This window comes from Haliotis asinina, chromosome 14 (assembly GCF_037392515.1).
Source record: "Haliotis asinina isolate JCU_RB_2024 chromosome 14, JCU_Hal_asi_v2, whole genome shotgun sequence".
Taxonomy (NCBI): Eukaryota; Metazoa; Mollusca; class Gastropoda; order Lepetellida; family Haliotidae; genus Haliotis; species Haliotis asinina.
The window spans coordinates 18,564,516-18,587,890 of NC_090293.1; the positions used below are offsets into that span (position 1 = coordinate 18,564,516).

The 23,375-nt window shown below is 38.8% G+C and overlaps 2 protein-coding genes across 3 annotated transcripts in view; one reads left to right on the plus strand and one right to left on the minus strand.

Annotated features, from left to right (window-relative positions):
* The window catches only part of LOC137261292 (serine/arginine-rich splicing factor 7-like), a 41,444-nt gene extending 32,161 nt beyond the window's left edge, over positions 1-9,283 (minus strand). The window contains exons 1-2 of the mRNA XM_067799015.1: positions 9,209-9,283; positions 909-982 (exon numbers count right to left, since the gene is read on the minus strand). The gene's annotated coding sequence lies outside the window, so the exon portion shown is untranslated. The remainder of the gene's footprint in view (positions 1-908; positions 983-9,208) is intronic.
* A 3,092-nt stretch (positions 9,284-12,375) lies between these two features.
* On the plus strand, positions 12,376-22,122 carry LOC137260982 (serine/arginine-rich splicing factor 7-like). Of its 2 annotated transcripts, none has more exons than XM_067798572.1 (5): positions 12,376-12,602; positions 18,019-18,233; positions 18,729-18,947; positions 20,724-20,837; positions 21,588-22,122. In XM_067798572.1, the coding sequence occupies exons 2-5, from the start codon at positions 18,025-18,027 to the stop codon at positions 21,649-21,651; spliced, it is 606 nt and encodes a 201-aa protein (XP_067654673.1). In that variant the 5' UTR covers positions 12,376-12,602; positions 18,019-18,024; the 3' UTR covers positions 21,652-22,122. The 2 variants fall into 2 exon arrangements, 1 of the variants encoding a protein (XP_067654673.1); XR_010954834.1 differs by having other exon boundaries at positions 12,383-12,602; positions 19,814-20,837.
* The last annotated feature ends 1,253 nt before the right edge of the window (positions 22,123-23,375 follow it).

Consider the following 23,375-nt stretch of genomic DNA (forward strand, 5'->3'; position numbering starts at 1 on the left):
CATTCAGAATTCCAAATCTACCAAAAGGCACCAGTACACAACCACTTATATCTATGTACATCGTTACTTCACAGCACCCTCATATTGTCTGTAAAACTAATGATTGGTGCTCCCAAGGACCCCCATGTTTGTGAGTTGATGTAAAACCCTTAAGTAAGGATTTATCACCTTTGTGCATGGATGTATTAAGGGAGGATTATTTTCCAGCGAGAGCATTAGGGCTGAAACAGTATACTGTAGCATTTTGTTTTTGGTTCAGTACACAGAATTCACATTGAAAATATGGTACATTCCATTTTCATACCGAAAATATCATCTTACTCACCTTATGCACATCACTTTGCGAATGTCATCACAAATATTCCATGAAATTAAATTCTAAATGTACTGCTGTTGTCAACAAATCATGCTAATTCGATTGGATGAATGAGAAAGGCACTTTCGTTTGGTTCACTATTCCAAGATTTCTTCACAGAACTTGAACCAAACTGAGAGTGCTTTTCAAAAAAGACTTTCAACTTATCAAATTTCATTGTTAATGAACCAAACCAAATTGTACTGAACTGAGAGCTGCATACTGCGATACATACCAAACCATGACATGGCGTACCGTTGCACCTCTAAAGAACATCTAGTTGTGTTTAGCTGACAATGTAGAGGACCAGTAAAAGCTCTAGGTCCACAGAACGTTCTTAGTTACAATCAGTCTTTGACCCTATCATCACACAATTGTCCTACTCTATGTGAAGAAGCTGACATTAGTGTGAGAGTAAGATGCCAGGAGTAAAAATTGTAGTCATAGCTATTTGTGTTAATTCTTTTTTAAAGATCATAAACCATGTATGGAAAACCTGCATACCATATCAAGTTACATAAATCAGAGTATATCAAATCAAGGTTATACTTACAGGTGAACAGGTTTGATCAGATGTTACGATATGTTAACCCAACTGCATGCAGCTTGCAAGCACATGGTGTTCAGCTGAAAAATATAGACAATCTGTTTTCAGGCCACAGACTAGGAAACACTGAAATGTTTGAAAATGTTGAAACAGCTTGATGTCAAGACATCTGTGACTGAGCGAGTGAGAAGGGTTGAAATGTCATTTTGCAATATTACTACTATTGTATGATGTAGTTAGGAGTCATGTGATATGTGTGTCAGATGTTCACTATGTGGGTGAGTGAGTGAGTTTACTTTTGCGCAGTGATGAGGAATAGTCCAGCTATATGTTGATAACTGATTCTGGATCAGACAATCCAGTGATCAACATCAGCAACAGCATTAATAGTCCCCACTGGGATATGGTGACACGAGTCAACGAACTTGACCACCCGATCCCATAAGTTGCCTCTTATGACAAGCATGGGTTACTGAAGAACCCACTGAACATTTGATTGGTGCTGGCAAAACTTGGAACATAATCATAGAACTGAAATTTGAACTGTTTCCAGAGTGTATTTTCCGTTATTAGAGTTGTTATTAAATATTATTGCTGTTGTAGCAGCCACAAAATTTCCGAGTCCCGTGCTGGGATTCGAACGACGGACCCTCTGATCCGAGGTCGGACGCCTTGTCCACATGACCAAAGAGGTTAACCCTGTCAGCAAGCTGACAAGGTAAGGATGTCATCTGTGGGATGACTCCACGCCCTGCTACACTGTAGTTGTAATTGGGTCACAACATCAAAGGTTTTAGTGTTAGTTATTATGGGTCCCATTTCCTACAGAGAATTACTTAAGGCAGTACTCTGGAGTTATCTGCCCTCTGCTTTCTATTTCTTGACTTCCGGGAGACTGTTCTAGAGCTAGAGCTAAATTAGTGAATTGCTTGAACTCCAATTTCATTGTCTTTTTTTTTCAGTGCATTTTTTTTAACTTCCTAGGTTGAACTGGTATTTTTGATGATTTGTTTCAGTAAGTGCATAGCGAAAGGTATCATAATCTGCAAAGTAGTTGGAAGACCTATGAAAACATGTATCCTCAATATGCCATAATAAAAATTTTTCTGGCAGGAACTGCCTTTCTAGAAATGTTAACAGCCTCTTGATAAAACATTGTGATATAACACGACAGAATAAAAAAATAAGCATAGTAAAACCATCAGTTTTACAATGGTCATGACACCAAAATCAAACATTCAGCATTTAAGTTATTTTGTTGCAAAATATACCTGGCCATAACATATTAACGAGACAGGTAAATATGATTCAGGAAACACTGATCAATGTATATTGCTATATCAGTGTCAGCATAAAGCTAGAGGCGTCATCTTTTCATATTTAGCAAAGAAAGACTAGAAATGATTTTTTTCATTTATGGGCTTGCCATGTGTCAACTTGAATGTATTTCTACTCTGTCGATGCTGCTGAAAGATTAAATCCATGTAAAAGTTCTCACAAATTTGAGAGCCCTTTTTAACCAAGCTCACTCTGTTTTTCATGGAAACAAGAAACAAACATTCAGAGAAAAGTGTTTGACACTAATTTGGCAATGTCCCCCGCTGCTAAAGAAGAATGAATTATTTCTAACATATTCATTACTTTTTGCTTACACAGAAGATTTGTGAAATAAATGGCTTCCGGATTATCCCTGACAGACTGTCGACAAAATTGAGGCCATTGGTTGCAGTGTTTCATGAGTTATGACACTATCGTAAGTTCCAAAAGTGGACAAAGTGGTGTGGTCGCTTTGAAAATAAGATCAAGGTCACTGAAATTTACTGGTGTCTGCCTAATTCCCCAGTGTAGGCCATCCTCAAATTTGAAAGACATTGGGTGCAAAAAAAAAAGATAGGTCAAGTTAAAAAAAATCAACTGGTGCATGCACAATCCCAAAATGTAGATACAACAGTTCATGAGATATCGCATTAACAAGAGTTTGAAAAGTGGTCAAAGAGTCATGGTGACCTTGAAAATAAAGTCATGGATGTCAACTTCTACATTGTGGGTAACACGACATTTCAGAACATGTGCTCAAGTTGTTTAGCGCATCACTGGCCTCCTCGTGTTGTTTAGTGCATCACTGGCCTCCTCGTGTTGTTTAGTGTATCACTGGCCTCCTCGTGTTGTTTAGTGTACCACTGGCCTCCTCATGTTGTTTAGTGTACCACTGGCCTCCTCATGTTGTTTAGTGTACCACTGGCCTCCTCATGTTGTTTAGTGCATCACTGGCCTCCTCGTGTTGTTTAGTGCATCACTGGCCTCCTCGTGTTGTTTAGTGTATCACTGGCCTCCTCGTGTTGTTTAGTGTACCACTGGCCTCCTCGTGTTGTTTAGTGTACCACTGGCCTCCTCGTGTTGTTTAGTGTACCACTGGCCTCCTCCTGTTGTTTAGTGCACCACTGGCCTCCTCATGTTGTTTAGTGCACCACTGGCCTCCTCATGTTGTTTAGTGCATCACTGGCTTCCTCGTGTTGTTTAGTGCATCACTGGCCTCCTCGTGTTGTTTAGCGCATCACTGGCCTCCTCGTGTTGTTTAGTGTATCACTGGCCTCCTCGTGTTGTTTAGTGTACCACTGGCCTCCTCCTGTTGTTTAGTGTACCACTGGCCTCCTCATGTTGTTTAGTGTACCACTGGCCTCCTCATGTTGTTTAGTGTACCACTGGCCTCCTCATGTTGTTTAGTGTATCACTGGCCTCCACATGTTGTTTAGTGTATCACTGGCCTCCTCGTGTTGTTTAGTGCATCACTGGCCTCCTCATGTTGTTTAGCGCATCACTGGCCTCCTCGTGTTGTTTAGCGCATCACTGGCCTCCTCGTGTTGTTTAGCACATCACTGGCCTCCTCGTGTTGTTTAGCGCATCACTGGCCTCCTCGTGTTGTTTAGCGCATCACTGGCCTCCTCGTGTTGTTTAGCGCATCACTGGCCTCCTCGTGTTGTTTAGCGCATCACTGGCCTCCTCGTGTTGTTTAGTGTACCACTGGCCTCCTCGTGTTGTTATAGTGTATCACTGGCCTCCTCGTGTTGTTTAGCGCATCACTGGCCTCCTCATGTTGTTCAGCGCATCACTGGCCTCCTCGTGTTGTTTAGCGTATCACTGGCCTCCTCATGTTGTTTAGCGCATCACTGGCCTCCTCGTGTTTTTTAGCGCATCACTGGCCTCCTCATGTTGTTTAGTGTATCACCGGCCTCCTCGTGTTGTTCAGTGCATCACTGGTCTCCTCATGTTGTTTAGGGCATCACTGGCCTCCTCGTGTTGTTTAGCGAATCACTGGCCTCCTCGTGTTGTTTAGTGTATCACTGGCCTCCTCGTGTTGTTTAATGTACCACTGGCCTCCTCATGTTGTTTAGTGTATCACTGGCCTCCTCATGTTGTTTAGTGCATCACTGGCCTCCTCATGTTGTTTAGTGTATCACTGGCCTCCTCATGTTGTTTAGTGTACCACTGGCCCCTTCTTATCTGTGCTGTATTCCGTCAAGCCAGTTAAGATATTTTTTCAGTACACTACTGACGTCATATTTGCATTATTTTTTCAGTCTTGAATGTTGTTAAAAATGTTTCCTTTGTAGCGCCTATGTATATAGACTCCTTGGTATTGCCTACTATTCACCTGATGGAGGAGCAAACATACACTTAAAAATGCCATGTTATCCACAACAAACAAATCTGGCTATTCTAAAAGCATCAGTTTGGGTGATGCGAAGTACATTAGCCATTTTTTTAACAAATTGAAAATTTTCAAGGTATTGCATGAAATGGGATGGTAACTCCTACAGCTGCCAACCAAGAACAATACTGGTGCATGATGAGGTTGAAACAGGATTCCAACATCTGGGCTGACTTGCACAAAGCGATCTTAGCGCTACAATGATTGTAACTCCCATTCTTCAACATAGGCTTAAGACAGTCATAGCGCTAAGATTGCTTTGTGCAAGTGGGCCCTGATTAGGTTTGTACTTGTATAGGGATACATGTGTGTTACTGCTCAGTAAAGCAGTAGTCTGTACTGGTGTTGGTTTGATTATGTTTACTGTGCAGGCTCCAAGACATTAAGACTGATTGTTGTTGTTAAATACTGCACTCAGCAATATTACAGCTATGTCATGGGGGTCTGTTAATAATTATGTCTGAACCAGACAATTCAGTGATCAACATGAGTATCAATCTGTGCAGTTGGGATACCGTGACGTGTCAACAGTTAGTGAGTCTGACCCTGCGATTTTCTTAGCCACCTCGTATGTCACCTCAATTCTGATGCAAATCTTCATACTTATGGCCTTCTTACGAGTCTAGTGGACCATGCAGACAATCTGATGTTTGGAAGTTTGGTCTTTGATATCACAAAAATTCACATCCTGAGGTGGTCTGAATTATCTCATTCAATTGGTCATTTTATCTCTGTAAACATTGTTTAGTTTACTGAGTGCGTGGGTGATTCTGACAATAATGCAGCAATTATCAAAAGGCATCAACACAGTGTACAGGAGTGTGAAATGGATATCTCCGACATCACAAGTAAACACTTAATCCACAAATTTCTTAACCCCAAATTTTCTTGTTTAAATGATATAATAATAAATAATAAATGAATATTTCTAAAGCGCCTTATCCACATACAATGTGCTCAAAGTGTCGATCCAAAATACTTGTATGCAAACAAATACACCTTCACTGGTGGTTAAATATTCTAATTATATTCAATGTGAAGTTCACAAATACAATTTGTACAGTTTCTAAATAACACAAAAAACAAAGAGAAGCAGGTGACACTTATCCACAATAAGAACCTGATTAGGAAAATTGGAAAAATGACGCTAACCAATTTTTTTCCATGATTGTTCTTTGGAAATGTTTACCAATATTTACCAACGGCGAACAGACTCAGCATGTGTTATTACAGGTTGTTCAGCTTGATCTGTTTAATGCATTACGTGACCATGTCACAACTGGTTGGATCAATTATTGAGTATGGGTGCGCCTTTGTCTACTGGATGTCAACATCTCCAAACAGCCGAGACAAGGTTGCTGTTAGACATTTCCTGGGTCAGCAATGTCTTACAGCAATGTACAGATGGTTCCATGTTTCTTATTTGGACTTCTTGGCAGCGAACAGCAGCAATGAATCGGATCCTGAAAGCATCTGATTTTACGTTGTTAGTAAACCAAATTGTAAACTTTTGATAGGGATAATATGATATGTCATTTTTATTAGGATACATACTTGTCGCACCATGAATCAGGTCTGTGCATTATGGCAAGATGCAAACATTCCTTAAAAAAATGGCAAAGAATATCTCTATCAAGTCATTGTAAACCAAAAGTTACTGTGTTCTGTAATCTGATTGGTTAAAAAACATGATTAAATGGTATTAGATTCCCGGAAACTGAAAGACTATTCACTGTGTATTGACATGTAAACAATTGTTTTGTTGTGTCATCAACAGTGGTGACGTCATTCAAATCATATTGTGACGTAAAGTTAGAATGACGTCACAAATGAGCAACTCCAGATGCTACCATGGGAACCAGCTGAAACGGCCAGCTGATGACACTTCACTGCTGTACCCCTACTCGATGTAAACGAGTGCAGACAGCAAAACCCCTTTGGTGTACTTTGTTTACAATGTTGATAAACATCATGTGTTGGCCAATTTCCGGGGGTTATTGAGTATTTGAAGCACGGGAATGCATTTGGAACCGACGGCGTCAGCCAAAGGTCTAATTACGAAACCAAGCAGCAAATTGGTCTGCACCCGCTCCCTCGGCCGTGACGGACAAAGGGACTAGGCTCCTGTCCACATTAGCAGAATTTCTTCACCCTAAGAAGTGTGGCGGCCGGATGCCACATGCCGTTATTTAAAAATATCCATGGTATTCTTTATATTGTAACAAAATATCCCAGCAGTGCAGTTTTTTTTTCTGATGCCTGGATGGTATAGTGACTGATCCAATTTGATCCTATTACTGTGTTTTTACCTCGATATTTAATCATGTCATGTGAAAATATGATGTCTACATACATGTAGCATACATAATTTTGGCCAAGAAGTGTTTTCAGGCTGCATGCGACACAGAGATTACATCTTCCTTGCTGTAACTTGCGTTTGATGGTATAAACCTACACATATTATTTGTCATCATTCACTTGATGGTCAGTTAATGAATTTAAAAAGTGTAAAAAAAAGTGGTAACACCACTAAAATTGCTCGACATAGGTTCCCATTTGGCATTTCCCCTGTCTGGAGTAAATACTCAACATTATAAATTAAGGCCTGTAGTGGCAAATGTATTGAATGTTATGTAATATGTGCATGTAAGTGATGCAAGAGGGTTTATCAGCTGAGTTGCAAAACAAACATCGATCAAAGGATTAACTGATAACACACTGATTGATTAATTACTTCCACAGCGGATTTGTCAAAAAGGCAGTGTTTATGAGTGTAGATGTACGTAATCTATACTGAATACAAACTTTCGTAAAGTACGAGAGTGAACACAACATTCTTTCTACAAAGAATTAACCAGCACTGCCTATATTGACTGATTGTTGCTCATTATTGGCTAACTAATGGCGGACAACATACAGTTAGTTGCCAGGTGTGCTGTCCTGGGTGACCAGTGAGATTATGTATACACCAATGTGAAAAATTCTCAAATGCTGCGTCACTTTTTTGCATATTAGACTGTTGAAAGACACAAGAGATAGAGCAGGATTATTTACCAGCTGCAGATGAATGGAATATCATTCTTTTTTGTGGATATTGATGGATACATTCCTGAACGAGGTAATAGCCTGACATTGTGGCTATAACTTTTGTCTGTCTTAAATTGACTATTTGCATTTTGTTTTAATTTATTTCTTGTAGCATTCAGCAGAATCTGTATTACAGAAAACATGCACTTGGTCGCGAATAGGGTGTGTGTGAAATATGATTCATCTTGGCAATCTATACAATGTTTAGATATTAAAATCATGTTAGAAATTCATTGTAAGTATAAGCAGACCATGTGTGTTTTTTTAACTTTCAAAATGCATACAAATGTGACAAGGAACTAATTAGGCTGATAAGTCAAAATATAAAGACGTACACTGACTTCGTTATTTTTCAGTCCTAACAGGTTTTTTTATACTACTGGCAGATGAGTAAACTTCAAGGTGTTTGATTTGTTTTCATAATAACGAAGTAAAATGACTTCATCTTTGTTGATCAGTCTACACATAAACTATCAATTGCGCATATGGGAGGCGCAGCAGAGATCACAAACCAGTCACAAATTCTGGGACATCATCCGGGTACTCACAGGAGAAAAACAATGACAAAAGAAAGCACCAGTCAACAGAAATTGCTCCGCATCAGTGCCCTTTTAACTCAGCCAGTTGTTTGTGCCATTTGACTTCCAGGGTCATGCATATGTTGAATAGCTGAGGTCAAACTGAACAACCTGTAGTCAGTGTGTCTGTGTGAATGTGAACCTGTATATATAATTATGTGCATGTATATTTTGTGAAATTAATGGGATTATTTGTCTCTCATTGAATCTGTGAGCCCATTTGGGCAGCAGTAGTACTAACAAGGAACCCATTCCATTTATGCTTAATTTCTGATGCTGATGACTGTAAGTTCAAATTCTACCATGCATATCAATCTCTGTTTCAAAGTTTAATGAATCTATGACCAGAAACATGACTTATTCTGGAACCTCTTCATGGTCCCACCATGTCCATAATCTTTTTTATTTGACTGGGTGTGCATTAGACATAGTTAATATCTAATACTAGAGTAATTACCAGATGTGTTGGTGTCATTTCACGAACTATCACTATTTACATCATGTTCAACTAACTTTATGAACTTCTAATATTTGCATGGTTACGTTTAAATTGCAAAGTATCAACATGAAAGTACAGTTTATATTATGCTCAAAACCATAACATGCAAACAATGGTCAATACATTTTTTGGCATGACCTGTTTGATAGATCACGTAAGCCTATCAAACTTACACATGGATTTCGACTCCAAAGAATCACAAACATGAAACTTGCACTTTTACATCAGCTGAAGCACCTGCATAACACTTTACGGAGCATGGGACATTAAAAATACCTTTACATCTGAGGACTGACAACTTCAAATATTCGTTGCAAAGTGGAATGAAATCAACAGTGGGATCATAACACCCTACATGTATGCATATACAAAACAAACAAACAATTAATCGGTAAAACAGCTTTTTCACATTTACGTATACAATAAATCTCACCATAACAGCTTGTGCCCGTCCCACTCATAATAGCGACATCTAGCGACAAACAATTCAAGGAATACAACTTTGCTTGACAAACTAGGATGCTATATTCCATATAACTAATAGTTAGGACGCATGTTTTGACCGTGCTCGCAATGACTCAAGTGAAAAGAGAAACCTGTTAACATGAGAATATCTTATAAAAAGGTTATTGACATATTTCAGAAAATAACAACACATACATTTCTCTCTGTTTTCTTCGTTGATACAATATCAAGGATGGAAAACGTTCCTAACTGACGCTATAAAATACGATGGTAAACATTACATGCTAGAATGTTGTAGTCACCTTACAACACCAGAAATAATTTCTCATCATCCCAGCACTAAAATTTGATGTGGATTTTCTTTACAAAAGGAAACATATAATTCACAGTACTATAGGTACTCTGCCTAGTTCGCATCCACGAGTGTGAGTGAAAACGCTTAGTTTTAGGCCGCTGTTAGCATATGTTCCACTGTGTAACAGTCGGGGACACCAGAATACTCTCCACATATTGTACCCATGTCGGGATTCGAACCCAGTCTTTGGTTTGACGAGGCGACGCTTTAATCGCTAGGCTCCCCCGCCCACCTCTTATTCATAAGTGGAAGTATCACTCTCCATTATCCTTATACTTGTCCAAATATGTTGAACCTGTTCGAAACGAATATTCAGCAGATCCTGTTAAAACAAAGCACAGAATTAATTCCATGTTGTGCAACAACATCACGATTACAATCGACTGGTAAATTTGAATTATGTAGACATTGTCTTTATAATTCAAATATACCAATTAAGACCCTCACAAATTGACCTCCATTTATCTGCTAATTAGGTGGCCAATCAAAGGTCGGTTCGTTAATTTGATATTGTTTGTAGATTTGATTCTTATGCATAAGGAATGTTGTCCTGTTTTCCAGAGATTTCTAGATTCGGTGTGTGCTGTTATGTGAAAAGATTTCCAGCATTATTTTACAAGAGCACTGGTTGCGCTGTTATTCTCGGACACTATTGCAGTGCATCTATAAGGTTTGAGAGTCCCATCAAAACAAGGTAGCGTCATACAGAATCGTGAATACCTTCTAAGGTATTTGAACATTAGCTGCTCCTTATGGACAATTTCTGATACCTAGTAGCATCGAGACTAAAGGGAGAAGTGGTCACTCCTCGTTATGCCTCGTTACCTGACCAGTATAGCCAATATGGCGGCAGCTTATTTTTTTAGATTGTTTTCAACAGCTGATTACACTCGCTGGGTGTTGTGATAACTGAAAACCTACATGTAGGAGATAGGTTACATATTCTGTCACTTCATTTTAAGTCAAATAATTGTTATTAGTGTCCGTATTAGGCCAGTAGATCAGTAGTGAAGTTTCAAGTCGGCATGTTATTGTTCGCTGGCTTCAGTTCTCGGTACACAGCGAAGTAAGACTAAACTCTATCGCTGAAAACATCTTCCACATAGCCGTTTAATTTTCACGATGGAAATATATGTTATAGATTGTACAATCCGCAGCCGTTACGGACGAGCGTCTCTGCTTCTGGTAACAGACCATTTTGACTCGACCTAAGAATTCTTAACTTGGATCGTAGCCAATGTGTTAAGGACGGGCTAAAGAAGTTCGTTGGGGTACGAACGTTTCGAGAATAGCTAGCCAGATGCCGTTAAATATTGCTGAAGGGGTCGACACGGGTACTACAGCTGTATACAGAAACATATCCAAGTTAAAAATAGAATATATAAATCAGACAGGCGGGTTTATTTCATATAAATGAGTCCATGAGGGCAATACTACAAAATGGCAGCTTGGGTTAATTCTTTACACAGCGCAAGATACTCATCTCCTACTACACTTTTACAATAATTACACACAGTGACACATAGTTACACCAAAGTCATTGTTCTTAGATCTCTATCCGAAAATATTTTCAGAATACCTAAATCTACCCTTTGAGGAGTCTATTTTGCATTATGCGTTTTTTGATCGGAACTATCACAACAGTTATAGTCATGCGTGACGCATGACGCAGTTATGAAGCATTCGCAGTTACGAACATTTCGCAATACACAACACCACCCGCAGTCATTTGAATTGGAACTGCTAAATTCGGTAATTCGGTTTCTTTTTTGAGTTTTTGAATATGGACACGTCCCCCAAGGTGTACAGAACCGGTAATGTGTCTGTATTTTCACTTTATCCTAGATAAACTTCTATATATAGAAACGCATTGTAACTGTTCCGACAGTTCCTGTTCCTTCAATAGAAACTAAACATAAAATTAATTTTAAATATTTGTTTGCATTTAAATGTGAATGCGACAGCTGGTAAAATGCAGAATAATGAACTCGACTCTCGAGATATACAGAGTGCTCATCGCACATGCATAATTAGTGTTTTAGTTTCTCGAAAATTGTGCTTATGTCGAAAAAGTTCGAGACATACAGTTATCATAGTTGCTTATCACTTATGTTGGGTCAAGGTGGGATGTCAAAGTTCGCCAACGTCTTCTGACCATCGGGCCTACGTTGGGCCAACGCTCGCTAAACATTGTGAGTCAAACGTTGGGTCAACATCAGCTGTATACCTGTTGTATTCCTTAATACCACTAAAGCAGTCTGAAATCACATTGTTATCACACAACATGCAATAGTTTCTTCCAGCTGAATTCACTTTATTATCTGTCCACGAAACAGCAACTCAAATAAATGCACAATCACTGTTCACGACAATCTATATGTTTCTGAATGCATTTATGCATCATTCAAAACAAGTGTGAAGGCCACATTCATTACAATTATCAAAACAATATTAAAAACTGGTCCAACGTCAGACCGACGTATGAAATCTGACCGCAACGTTGGAAAACGTTGGACCAACGTCGAAATGCTATCCTGATAATGCTGAATCGCAGCTCCCATACAAAGACGCATTAATTATGTTCTGTAACTCCACTGTAAATGGTTATATGCATCGAATACCATTTGATACAAGAGAAGTAAGGTGAAAACAAGTTCGGTCAGCCTTTTAGATATATTTTAAGTGAAACATTCTGTCTTATACCATTATTAGTTTAATTCGAAAATAACAACTAGATGATAATGAATTCAGAGACAGCTTGATAGGAAATGTGACTAGTTGTAGGGGAATGTTATGCAAATGTCTCACGGCCTTTCTAAAATGCTATTTTTTCGTATGTTTGTTTCTTTTCATGTTTCACTTAGTGCAATATGCTGTAATTAGGATTTACGATTTGAGACATTACTTCTCTTCAAATATATGACTCGCATGGGTTATTGATTTGCGGTGCACTGTGGGTAACACGCTGGTAGTCGCCATTTTCTACTCGTCGAAGTGAGAACAAGAGGTGAGGAATGGTGCTTAAGTGTTATTTAAGCGTAGTATAAGAGATGTTGCCACTATTTAATACTGTACGATTGAAATTGAAGTGTATTGGGTAGTGTATTTTGGTTGCTGCAAGTTATCTTAATAGTTCTCTTATTTGTTGTAAAGAGGATTGGGTTTTGATTACACCACAGTAATTTGAGTGGTTGGGCTTGAACGTTAGTTGATCTTCGAGATGAACTTGTTTACACATTGGCTGAACACAAGAGAATTTCATACCATGTGTTAGTATTCCACATCATATTTCGATGTATTTGTAGGAAGCGTATTATCATGCGAGCGTATGAATATGATTATGAAGGCGTAATGGTTTGTGTTGTATCATTATCACGGGTGCGAACGGCCACGTTTCGTTACTGCGACGTTCGCAGTGCCCTATGACTGCCGACACTGCGGACGAAGGAAGAAAGTCCTTCTTTCGTGTTTTTGGAACTCTCTCATTAAAATGAAGGGTTGGAGGTGTATTAAGGGAGGAGAGCAGAACAACAGACCCTCCCTGCTGTGGCGCCAGCGCGTTTATTCTGCTTTACAGATCCGGCCGGCATCACTGCCTCCTCATGTTGCAGAGTAGTCGATAATGTACTCGGACATAAAAGTAGCTACTGACCAAATTCTTGTTTGGTCATAAGCTTTACAGATACAATGTAGTGTCAACACCTCTAAAGAAAACAAAAATAAAAAAAAAGATCATTTTTACTGTAAGTGATATCGATTCATTTATGAAACGAGGACAGGAATTAGCTAAATAAATACCTCAAGCTTTTGTATACACACTGCTCTCCACCACTGTCTTTCATGCATTTATCCTTTTCACAACATATAACACAAGATTTTTAATACAGTTGCAAAATCTTTTGTCTATTTTTGCACATTCATGAGCACAACAAGTTGAAAAGAGATGTGAAACCACTGAATGTTGTTTCCAAGTTCGGTTGCTAAAGCCTGTGGCTTCAATTGAGGGAAAGATAACCACCTGTAGCCAATGTTTTTTTTTATGTATCATTACAATAGATGGGGAATTTTTTTGTTTTAATGAAAAAAAATTAAGCCTAACATTAATGCCTAAAATTAATTGTCCTTACAAATAGAATATAATTTTCTCCTTTGTTACGTACTGTGAAGAATATTCTTTTGATGCCTTTTAAAAGGCTTTATTATTATCAAATACAGTTGGGGGGGGGGGGGAATACTTGAGTTGTAATTAACTGTAACTGCAAAGGTGTGATACCGATATATTGGCAGAAACTGTTTGCTATCCAGCACGGACAGAACTCTTTCCCCAGTTACAATCAAAGTAACCCTGTCTTGATCCTTAAGCAAAGTTGTGAAGAATGACATCGGTCAGCTACCTCTCTTAATGAATGGAAGCAGTGTTATGAGATTCCTCTTCAGAATGTGAGGGCAGTAGCTTTTGAGTGCTTATAACTTTGTAAATGAATGCTCATGGTTGATAGCTCAGTGCTTGTGTTAGCTACGGTCAGTCATTGATATGGAAAATATGGTATTAATATGTCAGTTATAATTGATAAATTCTTCTTTTGTTGCAGTTGGTGCTCGAACAATGATTAATAAACCACCTAAACATTGAGGGTTTTGACTTAGTCATATCTTCAATGACATGTTTGATATTTCATTTACTTTCTACTTAGGTTTCCTTAATTTTATCAGATGTCACTGTAAAAGTTCCAAATGACATCTTAAGAAGTTTTACTGTTAATTGTAGTTTCAAAGGCTTAACATTCATACATGTTTTTAACAGCACAAGTCTGATTTTGAGTCCTTTTGTTTTTGTCTCAAATGTGTAGTGCTTACCCTATTCCCCCAAACAGTGACCATAAAAAAGTTACAACATAGTGGATCTATTTGTTGGAAGAAGCATCCACATTCAGTAAATCACTAAATGGTGATTGTGTTATGAATCATAGCAAGTTTCCATTTGCTGTTGCTCAAGTATGTTGATTTAAGTGTTCTAGCTTATTGGTTGTATTTCTTACTGTTGTGCATCTGTTTACAACATATTTTACAAACAGCAGGTACTTCAGTATCTACCTAAGCTACTCAGGGATTCAATGAAAATTAACCCATACTTTACTGGTTTTGGTGGTACAGGAAACAGTCACATAAAGCACACAACTTCATGGATAACAACTTGTTTATTGCACAGAGCTGACTGAGAGTAAAGTGAATTTCAAAGGGAAAGATATGCCTGTGTTTATCAACAGAAGTCACTTGCCACAGGGCAAGTGACTTCAAGAAAGTAACTTGCCCTGACTAATTTTCCACTTGCCCTGATTTTTATGACATAATTGTGATGATATTGTGAAAGAATAAATCAACATGGTATTTGATGTTATTGTTTACTGTTTGGACGTCTTTTTTCTCTTTACAGGTAATAATTGGCACTGTTTTTATACAGAACAGTCTCTGACTCTCATATTGCTGAAACGTAATTTAAATCAATACCAGTATGATTACTCTAAGGCTTTATGCATCTCTGGACTGGTGGCGGTCTTGAAACAGTGTGGATATGGCAAAGATATGCCTGCTTGCTCGTGAAGACCATGCCCCTTGACATGTCTTGTACCTTTACAGCCTGTCGTCCACTCTTTGATTGCTGACCTGGGGTCGAAGTCTTTGAGGGACTTGGGTCCATGTGTCATAATTGTCAGGATATTGTTGAGGTTATCTTGACTGAGAACTGATCTGTGAGAGGATTTGACAAGATTCATAGATGAGAACAGCCTCTCACAAATTGCGGTGCAGGGGCTGATTGTAAACATAAGTTCAACAATTTTCAAGAAAACCTTGAAACACTGGGGTCTACTAAACAGCAGGTTTGAGTAGCAATCATACACTGTTTTTTTACAGTTCTTTAAGTATCCTTTAAGAGTGGTGAACTCTTCTTTGATTCTTGTCTTCTCCTCATCTGTGAATAGTGGATGGTAATGTTCAAGTAAGGCATCTATCTCCTCACACCCATACACTGAAAGACTGCACCTATCAGTGGGCCACTCTGTGTAGTCTAGTACTTTGAAGTATTTCAGTGGAGCTTGACTGAAACATTCAAACCTTTTGTCAATATATTTCACAATTCCATCAATGAGTGAATTGAAGAACATGTCCTGTTTGAAGTTTACATGTTTTGATTGTCCAATCAGTTAAATCACACCATCAAAAGTACCATCTTGGGGTGAGTAGAGATCCATGAAGGCTTTCAGGTTTTCTCCTGTTTCTGGCTGTATCTTTAGTTGGGTAAGTTTCAACATAACACCTTCAATTTCCTGGGACACTGTAGTGACAAGAAGGTCCTCCTTTTGGAACACAAGAGATACTTCAGTGAGTAAAGGGAGCACATCCAACAGAATAAACAAAGTCTTAATGAAAGTCACAGTTTTTATTTTTGCAAGCCAGCCCTTTGCTTTAGAGCTCTGTTCAGTTCGCCCAGTAGCAACAGTTTCAAAGTGTTGTATCACTGAATGAAGACTTGTGATCAGAGCCCTTACAGCTCTCTCTTTCCTAGCCAACCATCTCACATTTTTCACATCACTCAAATGAACCAAATCTGTTTCAAAGATCTGAGAAATAGTTTTAAGTTCTCTTCTCATTTTGGGGCTATTATGGTAGAATTTAAATATCTGTTTCAATACCTCTTCAAAATTTTTCAATGGCAACAGGCCCTTTACTACATCCAACACTGACAATTCCAGCTTTGTGTGCTACACAATGAACAGGTACAACGTAAGGAGCTTCTCGTGTGATCTTTCCTGCAACTCCAGAACGGTTACCCATCATAACAGATGCACCATCAAAGTTTGCAGACACTAGTTTGGGCCCCTCACAGTCATGTGATACAAGCTTTTCATAACTAATATCATTCATTTCAAGAGCAGTTTTTATTCCATCCAACACCCCATCAGCAGTAGCATGATCTAGAGTTACAACTGCATCATGGAATGAAACTGGAACACCATGGCTTACATAACGAATAAACACAGTTTCCTGTTCAAGAATTGCCGAGTCAGTACTCCCATCACTAAGAATGGATACATAGTTTGCTTCATTAATATCTGATTGGAAGTCTTTTTTCAAACTATGTGAAATTGCTTGAATAAACTTGCTCGCAGCTTGCCCCAACCTCCAAATCACCGGTTTCACCGCTATGAATATAATATGACAAACACTCAGCATGAACAGCTGAACTGTCATGGATTTTCAGATATTCTACTCTGAATTTTGAACACCCACTGACAAAAGTGTTCTTTACCCCATGTCTCGTGGATACAGACGGAAATCGCGCACAATATTCACAAGCCATAATGTCTTTTTCTTCGTTGTAAAGTAACCACGGCCATTTTGAACACCAAGACTTCTGAAACTGTCTACACCGTTTCTCGTTGTCGTACTTTTTATCTTTAGATTGTTTGGTGCAAACCTCGGCTTCGGTGTCATCACCCAAGGCCTTCCTTTTCACCCCTGTGTCCGATTGTAAAAAACTGTCCATCAGTTTCTGTGACATGATTTTTTCATAAAACACGAGGCAGTCGTCTGCTATTCAGCCGCGGTCTTGACAGTTCACTCAAACGTGCCTGCCGGCTCTCTTGTCAGTGATTGGTCAGTTATTTATAAAAATGCTCGCTTCGGTTTCCAATAGCTTTACTGCGAGGCCCCGATCGGGGAGGGATAAACAGCAAAGAAAGATAACTCTAGTTTATTATCATTGCGAAAGTTCCCTCATTTTGCTCTCGTATCGTCTCACATTTACCTGTTGGAACCGTAAGCATTGCAGTAATTATCAGGTAGCCCACGGGCAAGTAAGATATCATTATTTATACGCCCGAAATGAAATCTGCCTTGTCCCGGGCGTCGGGCGATGGGATTTTTGAACCCCTGATTAATACTCAGTCATAATCAAATTATCAGACCAATTCTAGATTTTCTTGCAGACTTTGTCCTAAAAATGAAAATAAAATTAAACTGTCATTAAAATATTGACTTAGTTCAGTGTTTGTAAATATGAGTTAGGAGTACAGAGAAAGGGATAGTCATTTGTTCGAGAAGCACATGCTCAAGTGCTGACAAAGTTATCGATTCATTAACCGGTGCTGTGCCATCTCCAATTTTTACACAGCTGCATCGCACAGTAGTTTAATAGTAAAAGGATGAGAAAAACATTGTTTTCATACCCAATAAGCATGGCAAATATTTACATTCATTGAATACTTTTCAGTGTATTCATCATATAAACACATCTTCGTATTAAGACCTGTTATTTCATTAGTTAACATTTCCATTAATTCACATTTGTGATCTTGAAATTTGTTTTGATGAGGCTTCAAGTTCATAGTTTATTATGGAACATGGTTAATTTCCTGTTGCAGCATATCATGTCAAGATACAGGGATCAAAGCACAGACACGAAGATTTATGTTGGAGACCTGCCCAAAGATGCATCTGAGAAAGAAATAGATCGCCACTTCAGTTACTATGGTCGTTTACGAAATGTATGGGTGGCGAGAAATCCCCCAGGTTTTGCCTTTGTTGAGTTTGAAGACCCACGTGATGCTGAGGATGCAGTGAGAGCGCTTGATGGAACGTGAGTAGTGGAAACATTGAATAATGTTCGTTAGGTTTGTTCGATTGTGATATGCAAGCTCTCAGCATGGCCAAAAACAACAGTAATTTATATTATGTTTATGATTACCAAGTACTGTGATGTCATTTTGTTTTAGTTAGGATAAGATACATGTGTAACTTTATCATCTTGGAGGATATTCTTTTTGTATTAAAAAAGGCCTCAAAATGAATTAGTTCATTCATAAATAGTAAATTCATTAAAATATACACAATAATATGCACAAAATTAACATAATTAATTCCATACAATTAACCACATAGAGGTAAGTATGTTGAGTTTGTAGTTTCGCATGCATCAAGTCTGTTCATAAACATTTGTTGCATTAATAACATGAATATTGGATGGTATGAAGGAAGGGAAGGCAGTTAAAAGCAGCATCCAGTTAAAAGCAGCATCCAGATGGAAGTAGTTGCATTATCCATACTGAACAGTGAGGGGTTTTGGTTGTTTCAGAACTGTGTGTGGTGCAAGGGTGCGTGTTGAACACTCCACTGGAAAAGTGCGCCCCAAGCCGTGGCTGAGAGGCAGTGGTGGTGGCAGTGGTGGTGGTCGAGGACCTCCACGCCCCAGGAAACAGTTCCATCCAGAAGACCGATGTTATGAGTGTGGAGACAGAGGACACTATGCTTATGACTGCTACAAATACAGCCGCAGAAGGTCCAAGAGATCAAGGTGGGTTTTGTGCAGTCTGAAACAACTGCTTCGAAATTGGTTAGAAATTGGGTACATTTTGATTTGTACTTTCACAGTGCTTGCTTGTTACGTTTGACATTGATCTGTCCATAAACTTGTGTTCTCAATCATGATGCTACATAGTTACTTGGAGACCATGCTTTTGAAAGGGTTGTTGATCCTCTTTCAAATTTTCTTGGCAAAAATGTTTGTGTTGAGGAATCAAGCTTGCTGCGGGAACATTTTCAACTGTGGGAAATGTTCATTAGTAGGAAAACAGTAGTTGCCGAAATTCTATTGTAGACGTTGTAGCTATTGGTTTCTTGAGAGGGTTCATAGAGTTATGGTGGATATTTGTTTGGAGTTTGAGTTGCTAAATGAGCTTGTAAAGTGGCAACAGCTAGGTGCTGTCATGGTGACAAATGGAGACATGCTTCACAAATGATCTCCTACTCTGTACATATTTGCTTGTCAGATTTGGGATGGTTATGTGTGTTTGTGTTTATTTCTTATTTCAGCAAAAGCTTTCTGAATGCTAAGATATGTAGAAGTAGTGGGATATTTATGCTAAAGATAATAATACTTCTTATCACTTGTTTTGTCTTTACAAAATTGAGTCAGTGTATCACAGTTACTGTTTTGTAGAGAAACGGTTTGGAGAATGCACTTTATGCATAAGAGTCTTATTTTATGTGATACTAAAAAATATGCCTTGTTTATAAATACTGTTACACGTTATGAAATTCGTAAGTGTAATCTTTTGAATATTATGTTAAGGATTGGTGAATGGGATGTGATATACAGGATTAATTATAAGTCCTGATTTTTGATGTTATAGTGAACTTATTTCTGTCACTGCATTGCAGACTTTCCCTTCTTCCACTTACGATTCTGATGAGAATCATCGCTCATTCCACCAGACTAAGATATCAACCTTCATCCCCGACTTCTAGACTTCACATATCTCTCACGTGATCAGCCATCGCTGAAATTACGACCCTATCCCCTCGTGGTGACTTCACTCAGAGAGAAACTCGATCTGCAACAATTTCAGCCCAAAATTCGACCATCTCCTTCAGTTCACCTGAGACAAGCGTCAAATAGATCTCGAAACAACAAGCACAATCGATGATCATCCTTCTATCATGCACAGTAGAATGGGTCAACACATCATTTCTGCTGCGTTCCAATGATTGAATGAGATGATCGATTGACATACACGTCCATTATCTAGAAATTCATGACTGCTGTAAGCGTAAGTCTAAAGCTGCCGAGAATGAATCTGATATAAGACAAGATATAGTTGCTTTCCTAACTGGCAAAGACTATTCATCACCCGATATTTTTATTTTTTAATGAAACAGTGTCCAGAGTAAAATTATTTTTGAAAGTTTCACAATTTGGCTCATTTCCTTCCAAAAATTAGTTCTTAAAGTAAAACAATTTTTTTCTGTTATATATGCTAGTTCTATCTGGTGCTGCATGTATTCTTGCATTTCAGCTTATTTGTTAGAGTAAACAAAGTACATGAAATTGAATGGTGCATTTTTTGTAAGTCCTGTTACCTGAATTGTTTTTGGTAGAGTTATTTTCAGGTGACCCTGTGGTGAGTGAAGTGTATAAATTAACTTGCAAAAATATTGCTTTCCCAATTTATATATTTACATTCAAAACTGATCTTTAATTGAGATGTTCTAGTATGTCGTATATCAAAACAGGCAGGTTTTATATTTACTGTATTGCACTGTGTAAAGCAAAAGGCTGATATACTTTCAGGTCTAGATCACATTCTAGATCAAGGAGTATCTCTCGCAGCCGCAGCCGTAGTAGGAGTCGTAGCCGCAGCCGAGGTGGAAGATATTCTCGCAGCCGAAGCCACAGTCGGAGCAGGTATATACACGTTTTACTCTGCCTTCATTTGATCATGTTGAACCCATTTTAAGTCGGTCAAGAGTTTGCTGGTAGAGGTAGACGCCACTACTTCACTACTGTTTTGATGAAAACAGCTATTCAATTGGGATTCTTACCTTCCTTGGTCAAACAGATGTAGCTGTGTCTATCCATGTCAACAGCAAACAACACATGAGGCAGGGTTGATAGACTTGCATTGTGAGGCGTATTGTCTGAGGTTCTTGACCAGATGGAAGCAGACTGCTTTAGTTTAGGGGTAGTATGACTGCCTGCTTATCTTGCTACAGATAACCAGGTACAGTGTGAGCCAATATGTGGTGTCTCCCATTTCATCGCTGTCAAAGTCTGAACCAGTACATTTACACAAATGTGCATGGTTTCTTTAAATGTACTGTGAGTTAAGTCTAATGCTGTGTTTAGTCATATTCAAGTTATGTCATAACGTGTGAGATTGATGTGAGATGTAAGCCTGAAGTGTTGCAGTTTTCATATGTTTACCACACTAGTAAAACCTATGAATGCTTTCAAAGTAAGAAGCATTTACAGCGATTTGAGATTCAACCCAACGTCTTATGCTTCTGGTGTGCTGAAGAGGGAACTCTGCCTAAGCAATTGCCTCTCGTGGCTTTGCTACCTAGCGGAGCTGTTAGGATAAGTGTTCTGATAGAGTATAGTTGTGCATTTGCATGTGAATGAAGAACTGACAGTCTTCTGTATTATGTTAATCAGGTCCCCACGGGATAGATCCCGATCTCGATCACGCTCCCGAGACCACGAAGATGACCGAGATTAAGAAGGATATACTGAGTGCTGCACAATTGTCCTTCAATCAGAACAACTGTTGACTGTTCAATCATGTATATCATCGCTACTGTTCTGTACTGAAACTAGGTGTAAGTACTTAACTATTGGATGTTGGAACAGCCAGATGGACAATGCAAGGAAAAGTTATAGGGAGAGATGAATCAAGATTGCTGCAAAGAAGGACAACATGTAGTATGCTGAACCGTCTCTCTGTAGGAATGACCCCTGTTGCTGGAACAAATACTGAACAGAGCATAGATGTGTTCTGTCGAATTCCAACAGTTAGGATTGATGATAATTCTGTTATTAAAAAGCGTATGTTGAACAGTTACTTTTTTTTAATGTCTCACCCCTGTCATTGTCTTTAGTTCATTGTCATTTCTTTTGTCATTTTACAAGAGTTTCATACAGTGTACCATCTGATGTATTGAATTCCATTTAATAAAGGATCCTCTGTGTACTTTTGTTGTTAAGTTGTCAGGCAAGCCAGTGCTAGGTGGTTTTGTGGTTGTATGATATACTGATTTAGAAAGCAAGGCTGGAACGGCTGCTTCAGCATATCTCTTATTTCCTGACCTTGCAAATATGCTGGTGTTGATTGAGGCCAGATTTGGTGATGTGGTACTGGTTTTGTGAACCACTTTATGCACTGAGTGTTCGGAATCCTGCTCCTCCTAATCCCTTGCTTGTCAATTGCACAGCTGATTGGTGTAAAGAACTAGGCTCTCCTCTGACGTACAACTTATGTCCCGTGTTGCTACTGAAGTCATGCTGAATACAATGAATCAAACTTTAGTAACAACATTGATATTTGCATTCTGAATCTTCAAGGCTGATGGCTCAACTGGGATCATGGAGTATGCTGCCATAGCCGAGGAGTTGTCTCCCTTTTGCTATTGCCATGTCAGTATGCTATGTCTGACCTGGAAGTTGTTCGGTTTGTTAGTTAACGTTGTGCTTGGTCATATTACAGCCATATAATGGTCTGTAAATAGTTGGGGCTTGACTAGATAATCCAGTGACCAACAGCATGAGCATTGGTCTACAGAATTGCATTACGATTACCTATTTATTAAGTCAGTGAGTTACTTATTATGACAAGGATGGGTTACTGTAGACGAATTCTGAGATGGATGTTCACACGCTGGTCTAAGTTGCCTTTGCCTCTCAAAACAGTTGCCTGTGAAGGTCCCTGGGTTCGGGTGGTCAGGCTCGCTGACTTGGTTGACACATGTCATTGGTTCCCAAATGCGCAGATCGATGCTTATGTTATTGATCATTGGATTGTCTGGTCCAGACTCGATTATTTACAGACCACCGCCATATAGCTGGAATATTGCTGAGTGCGATGTAAAACTAAACTCACTCACTCACTCTCACAAAAGACTAATGTCAACTGAAAGTTAACGACCAAGATAAACAATGGGAAAAGGTGATTGCCAATGTGAAAAGGACTACCATTTCCAAGATTCAATTTGGATGTACTGAATTTCCAACACCACCTTGCAGGTCCTTGTCAAGTAATGGAAAACAGTTCATTGATGACTGAAGAATTAGTGTGTTAGTGTGTAATCACACAGTGAGGGTCAAACAATGGACGTGGGTACATGCACTTAACTTCCTATTTCATCCAATGGAAAAGCCCTCTGAAACGACTTTCGTTACACATTTTCAAATGCTTGTTAGATTTTTTAAACCGCTTGATGAATTAAA